Source organism: Terrapene carolina, unplaced genomic scaffold (assembly GCF_002925995.2).
Source record: "Terrapene carolina triunguis isolate 2854851 unplaced genomic scaffold, T_m_triunguis-2.0 Scaffold199, whole genome shotgun sequence".
In the NCBI taxonomy this organism is placed as follows: Eukaryota; Metazoa; Chordata; order Testudines; family Emydidae; genus Terrapene; species Terrapene triunguis.
The window spans coordinates 899,451-906,469 of NW_020664550.1; the positions used below are offsets into that span (position 1 = coordinate 899,451).

A 7,019-nucleotide genomic window follows, 5' to 3' on the forward strand; every position below is an offset into this window, starting at 1 on the left:
GTGTGCTGCTTCTCTGACTCCAGCCAGCTGCAACTCAGCAACAGGGTGGCAGCGGAAGGGAGCAGAAGAGAGCAGGCAGCTCCCAGACTATAAAACTGAGACCCAAGCCAGACGCTGTTCACACATCGCAGGCTGCATTCAGAAGGCACTACAGCACCTAAACAGAGACCAGACATTTTAACACCAGAAACCTGGCTTCTTTCAAGTTACCCTCTGGATGAAAAATCCAATAGATGGAGCATCTCTAAGGTGCTTCTTCTTTATTTTTATTGCATTTTTAAAAAACAAGAAAGTAAGTTTTTTTTTCTTTCTGAAACTTAACAGCAGGGGGTAGGGAGGATTTGGGAGCTGACCAGCCCGGGCTGAAAGGAGATTTGGAGCTGGCTAGCTCAAGAGGGAGAAGAGGGATTTAGGAGCTTTCCAGGGGGATATTGCATCAAATTACTCAAGAAGAAGGTTTGAAATTGACCTGCCTAACAGGAGAGGAGATTTGCCATCAGCTAGTTGAGGACTTGCCTGAAACCGAGAGAGAGAGAGAAAGAAAGAAAGGATTCACTCAGGGTTGGGGAAAGCAACAGGGGAAATGCCCAGCTCCAGGATCTGGGGGTGAGGAAATGGAGCAGCTCCAGCTCAGCTCGCTAGAGGGATTCATTTTAAACACGCCACTTTGAAAAAGAAGTTTGCTGGATCCACGGTTGTCTCCAGCCCCAGCAGCTCTCTTCCCCCCTTGCCAGCCGGCCGCCGCCTCCCGCCCAGCTCTCCCAGCAATGGAGCCGGATTGGGAAAGGAACAGCACTCCCTGCAGCGACCCTGGGGACGTCCTGACCCAGGTGGGGGATCTCAACTGGACTCTCTTCCACACCCGGGATGAGGAGCTAGCCCGGGCCGAGATTGGGGTGCTGGCCACCATCCTGGCACTTGCCGCCGTGGGCAACCTGGGGGTGCTGCTGGCCATGTACCGGCTGAGGAAGAAGATGAGCAGGATGCACCTCTTCATCCTGCACTTGGGGCTGACCGACCTGGGGGTGGCGCTTTTCCAGGTGCTGCCCCAGATGATCTGGGAGGTGACCTACCGCTTCCTGGGGCCTGACCTGCTCTGCAGGGCTGTCAAGTACCTGCAGGTGCTAAGCATGTTCGCCTCCACCTACATGCTCATCATGATGACTCTGGACCGCTACATGGCCGTGTGCCACCCGCTGCGCACCCTGCAACAGCCAGGCAGGCAGGCCTACCTGATGATCGGGGCCACCTGGCTGCTCAGTGGCCTGCTCAGCCTGCCCCAGGTCTTCATCTTCTCATTGAAGGAGGTGCACCAGGGCTCCGGGGTGCTGGACTGCTGGGCTGACTTCAGGTACCCCTGGGGCGCCCGGGCCTACATCACCTGGACCACACTGTGTGTCTTCGTCCTGCCCATGGGCATCCTCACCATCTGCTACAGCCTCATCTGCCACGAGATCTGCAAGAACCTCCGGGGCAAGACGCAGAGCGGAGCAGAGATGGGAGCGGAGTGCCGCTGCAGCCAGGCCTCCCGGGTGAGCAGTGTGCGCACCATCTCCAGGGCCAAGATCCGCACGGTGAAGATGACCTTTGTCATCGTGCTGGCCTATGTCGCCTGCTGGGCGCCCTTCTTCAGCGTGCAGATGTGGTCGGTGTGGGACGAGAACGCCCCCGATGACGGTGAGTGATGGGGGGCAGGGGGAGAGCCGGGCTGCAGCGCAGGGGCACCTCATACAACTTGCCAGCTGCAGCCATCCCCAGGCCGGGGTGTGTACATGGGCATCCAGGGCAGCTACTGGCTTCTAAAGCATGACTCCTGGCCCCAACACAGGTACATACACACACAAAACACGCTCATACCAAACATGCAGCACACACAGAAACAACACACTCATGCAGAATACAATATATACATCCTCAGAACACACAAGCAGCACACATATGCATCCAGAATACAATATACACACACAACACACTCACGCAGAACACACAGAGAATACACACACAGCACACCACAACTAAGATACACTCACATACTCAACCCTCCAATATGCAAAAAAATTTTGTTCGCACACAAATGATAAACACAGCAAAAAGATAATCTCTCTGTTGGTTTGCGATTATTTACACACATTCTACACACACACACAAAGACACAGTCTATGCGCACACATATACACATTAAATGCACATCCAGTCACAAAGATATACTCACATATTCATTCACAAAGCTATATATACTCTTCCATACACAGACACATTCATTCAACAAAGGTACATAGTCACACCCACATAGACAGACCCACACGTACTCACATAGACTGAGCAGCACACATTTTTACAAAATAAAACAGATGTCTGTCTGTCTGTCTCACACACACACGTAATTTATTAAACTGATGATTTAATAATCATTCATCTCCATTTAGCTTAGAACGAACAGTATGCAGGTGTGTATTGTGTGTCTCTGAGTGGATACAGATACCTAGAATAGTGGTTCTCAACCTTTCAGTCTGACACACAAAAATTGGCTGGAAAATTGTCCCACTGTCGTTAGAGTTGGTATGGCAACACCCATTTTTTCATGTTCTCTGTGTATATATATCTTCCTACTGTATTTTCTACTACATGCATCCAGTGAAGTGAGTTTTAGCCAATGAAAGCTTATGCCCAAATAAATTTGTTTGTCTCTAAGCTGCCACAAGTACTCCTTGTTCATTCCACTATTCACTGTGGTACAGATTATTTCCAAACTGATCAGAGATGCATTTCCAACAAACCACCATTTTTTGTAATCAATAAAAATGCTGGTTTTTTATGTTAAAATGTTACCAATGTCACACTGCAAAATGCATTTAACAGAATCCCAGTGCAAACTGCTAACATGTTATCCCTGATGCAAAATCTGCTGGCAATACTTTGCTTTCTCTGTTCTTGCTTCAGAGCTTTGCCGAACTTCGGATCGACTAGTTCTTCAGACATAAGCAGTTTTTCTGTGTTGCTTTCATCACAGTCATGGCAAAGGGTGACATTTTACAAAGATATATAGATGCAAAAGGCAGCAGCATTTTTAGGAGGAGATCATTAGAAGCATGTATGAGATTTTATTTATTTCTATGTAAAATAATAAAGATTCCGATCCAAGGCTCTAGATGCCCTAACATAATTAATCATACAACAAATACAATTAAATTAAACCCAATGGGACTTGTGCTCCTAAATCCTCTAGGTGCTTTTGCAGATCTCCCCCTTACAGCCTCACACCTTATATCTGGCTATTCAGTAAGGGTGAAATGCAGCCCCCGGGCAAAGGGACAGCACAAAACCCCATAACCTAACTCTAAAGGCTGAAGAGGGTCTTAAGTAGTGTAGAAAGCCAGCACAAGGGTGAATTTCACCCTTAAGGCATAGAGCCACCGCTGTCACAGTGTCTTGAGTTTGAAATTCAGTTCCCATTGAGCAGTCAGTCCAAACTCCAATCACCATCTCTAGCTATTTAATGTTCAGAGAAATAGAATTAACAACTGCTTCACTGGAAGCAGTTTTCACCTAGTCATACTTATTAAAGTCTTTAATTTCAGACACTGGAGCAGAAGACGAGAACGTCATCTTCCTACATGCCTAACAACAACACTGCCTTTCACAGGGTCATTAGGATTTCAGCCTCTAAATGAAAGCTTTGACAAAGTTCAAACGAGACTAGTTACATTGTTTTCTAGTCTACCCTCTTCATCCCAAATTGTGTTTTCTCAGACTTTGTCTATCGTTTGAATCCGATCCCTGTAGTGACAAATAAATCCTGTTGAATGTATCAACTCTCCGCCGGCTATGCTGGATTACACAGCCACTCAGGGTCAGAAACCAGTGGGTCAGCTGCTGATCTTTCCTACAAGGTCATAAATCCAGAATCACTCCACTGGAAATTAATGGAATTACTCCAAATTTATTCCGGTGTAAGCGATACCAGAATCCGGTCCAGTTTCTGCACAATGTTCCCTTCAAGAAATAAAAACATCCTGGGCCAGATTCTGATTTACGCTAAGGCCCCTTTACTCTGCTCTGACAGGGGGGTAAAGCTAATCCATGCCCACATTAAGGGTCCTTTATACTGCTAGAGCAGTGTAAAAGGGACCTTAATGCAAATGAGAGTCAGAGCCTTCGAGTTCAAGCCGCTGGTTTAAAACTTTGTATTAGAATAGCCACTGTACAATGATATAGACAAGCAGCTACTAGGTGACTTTAGATAAACCTAGGTAGAAAAGAAGTTGCTGGTGCTCAGCTCCTATCTCCTCACAAAGTCCGTAGAAAAACCTTTGACAGGGCCCTTGAGCTGATAAAATATACCAGTGTCACAGCAGCTGGTAAGTTGCACCTTAGGAGATTTTCCTCTGTGCTGCAAGAGCCTTTCTGTGTATGCTGCAGCAAGCTCCCTCTATACACTTGATCCAAAGCCCATTGAAGTCAGTGGGAGCTTTTCTGCTCACTTCGGGGGTCTTGGAAAGCTTTGATCCTAGCAACATGGTCACTCCCCAGGCCCTGACAATAGCTGCTTGCACCATCAGTCTGGACAGAATAACACCGTTCCCACTGAGCTCCAGACACCCTTACACACGCTGGGTGGCACTTGACTCACGGAGTGGTCCATAGACTTCAACGGGATTGTCTGAAGAGTGGAATACGTTTCATGAGTAAGGGTGCTGGAATCTGGCCCTGCATGTTATTTTCTTGTTAAACAAATAATGGAGAAGGCTAAGCATTTTCTCGCCCGTCGTATTTGTAGAGAAAAGTCTGCAGAGCCAAATCACTGCTGTTATTAGAAATCCAGCCAAGCCCAGGACTTCTGCCCCTCCAGCCGCATGCATAGACTCCTCAAAATGCAGTGCCTTGTGCAATCCCAACTGAGTGGAAAAGATGCACATCAGGAGCTGCTCCATTGTTTTGGCATGTTACAAGGCTGTGGGAGAGCCGGGAGGATTTTAACTGTGTCCACTGTTATGATTCCAGTGACCTCCATAATGGACAGCAGGATAAAGCTTCTCATCTATCTGCTGGGGCTGCGTAGCCCTAGCAGGTTTTTAACATACAGCGTTGGATGGCGTTCAGGCTTTTGCCGACACAGTTGCAGACTTTTGAAAAGGTGCCTTCTGATTGCTGAGATCAGATCACCTCCTCAAAGTGTGCGGTGAGGCTCCTGGGAGGGGACTGATGGGGTGTTTGCAGGTGTCTGTGACAATTGTTTAAATGTAGGATGTCATAAGCCACTCTCTGGTTACATAACACACACACAATGGCTTTGGGAAATTGTTTCAGCCAGTAAATGGAAAGCCAGGCACCAGCAAGCTCTTGTCTCAATATTTACAGGCTCCTGATGGTTCCACAGGCACGTCTCTTCTCTCTTCTGGGAACGGAGCTCTTTGCACTCACTTGTGTCTGGAAGTTAGGCACCCAAACAGGGTGGACATGCCACACACTGCCAGATCACACCACACATGTGGGTTGACTTACAGCCTCAACCCGCACAGGTGCAGGCTATCCCCGCAGAGTCCTGGTTAGGGCAGTGTTCTCCTGTAATGTGCATGGATGTTCTTATTTGTTTGCCATTCACACCTGCCCAGCTAAGCTTAGAGCCCCACTGTGCAGGGTGCTGCACAAACACACAGTCTCTGCCCCATAGAGCTGATCGTTTAAATAAAAGAGGCAAAAAAGACAAAGAGGGGAAGGGACGTGATTTGCCCAACAAATCAGTGTCAGAAGCAGGAATAGAACCTACATCGCAGGCCAATGCCTTGTCCACCTGGCCATGCTGCTTCTGTCAATACACCGCTGGAGAATTAATAGATGTTTTTAACATGTTCTTTGCAGAGTCCACCAACGTGGCATTCACCATCACCATGCTGCTGGCCAGCCTCAGCAGCTGCTGCAACCCCTGGATTTACATGTTCTTCAGCGGGCACCTCCTGCACGACATCCTGTGGTACGTCTCCTGCTGCGGGAGCTTCCGGCCTGGCCTCAAGAGGCAAATCTCCAACGGGAGCCTCTGCAGCAGGAAAACCACCATCCTGACTCAGAGCCACCAAACCGACACCCCTGGGATCCAGCTGCAGCAGGGGGACTTGAAAGATTTCTACCAGTCCTACGAGGACACGGTGACGGAGTCAGGTGTGCTCTAGAACCCCGACTCGCGCCAGCCGCCACTGCAGGATGCACACCTCTGTGCCATCAGGCGATCCTCGCTGCTTGCCTGTCACTCAGAACTTTGAATGGACAAGGGACTAGAGGGGACACATGATGCCTCCTGGGTGGGGTGGAGGACGGGGGAAGGGCAGTCTCTGTGCATCGGGCAGAATTTTATTCTGCAGGAACCTGTGTGTTTAACCCGGCAAGCACCACAGTGTCTCTCTTGTCCTTATGTGCTTTGCTACTGTGCAGAAGCAGCATCTCTTTCACTCTCTTTCCCATGCACAAAGGAAATCAGGTCTGGTCCCCCTTCCACCTGCCCTTGAAACACCAGGAGAAGCAGTCTAGTGAAAAGATATGGTCAGTGTGCCTCTGAAATAACAGGGCTCCCCCTCCCCACCTTCACGGCTGTTCTACCTAGAAGTGGGTATAAAAACAAGCATCACTGAAGCTTTTACAGGGCCTTACTGAAGCAAAGCTTCCATTGAAGTCTTGGGGGCCTGATTCTCACTGACACCGATCTCTGGCGGGAGTCAGCCCACTGATGTCAATGGGGTTCCCCCGCGGACAGTGAGAGGCGAATCAGGCCTATAGACTACCATGGACGCTTTGTCTGAGTAAAGCAGCATTTGGTGCACTGCTATGAAGGGTCCCTGACACTGAGCTGTACATTCGCAGATCAGTGCAGGAACATATTACAAACCAGCCCCCTGCCCTGAGGGCATGGCAGTCCAATGCTGGTGGGGCCACAGTTCAGATCCACATGGGTGGGCCCTTATGCCTGCTCAGATCTGATTGCAGGATCAGTTCAAGGCAACAAGTCTATTCTTGCGCCATTCAATTCA

At 48.9% G+C, this 7,019-nt stretch overlaps 1 protein-coding gene across 1 annotated transcript; it reads left to right on the forward strand.

The window, feature by feature from the left end:
* Positions 1-767: 767 nt before the first annotated feature.
* On the forward strand, positions 768-6,167 carry LOC113407148 (vasopressin V1b receptor-like). Its single transcript, XM_026655247.1, has 2 exons — positions 768-1,677; positions 5,860-6,167. Exons 1-2 carry the CDS (start codon positions 768-770, stop codon positions 6,165-6,167), a joined length of 1,218 nt encoding a protein of 405 aa, XP_026511032.1.
* Positions 6,168-7,019: the final 852 nt, after the last annotated feature.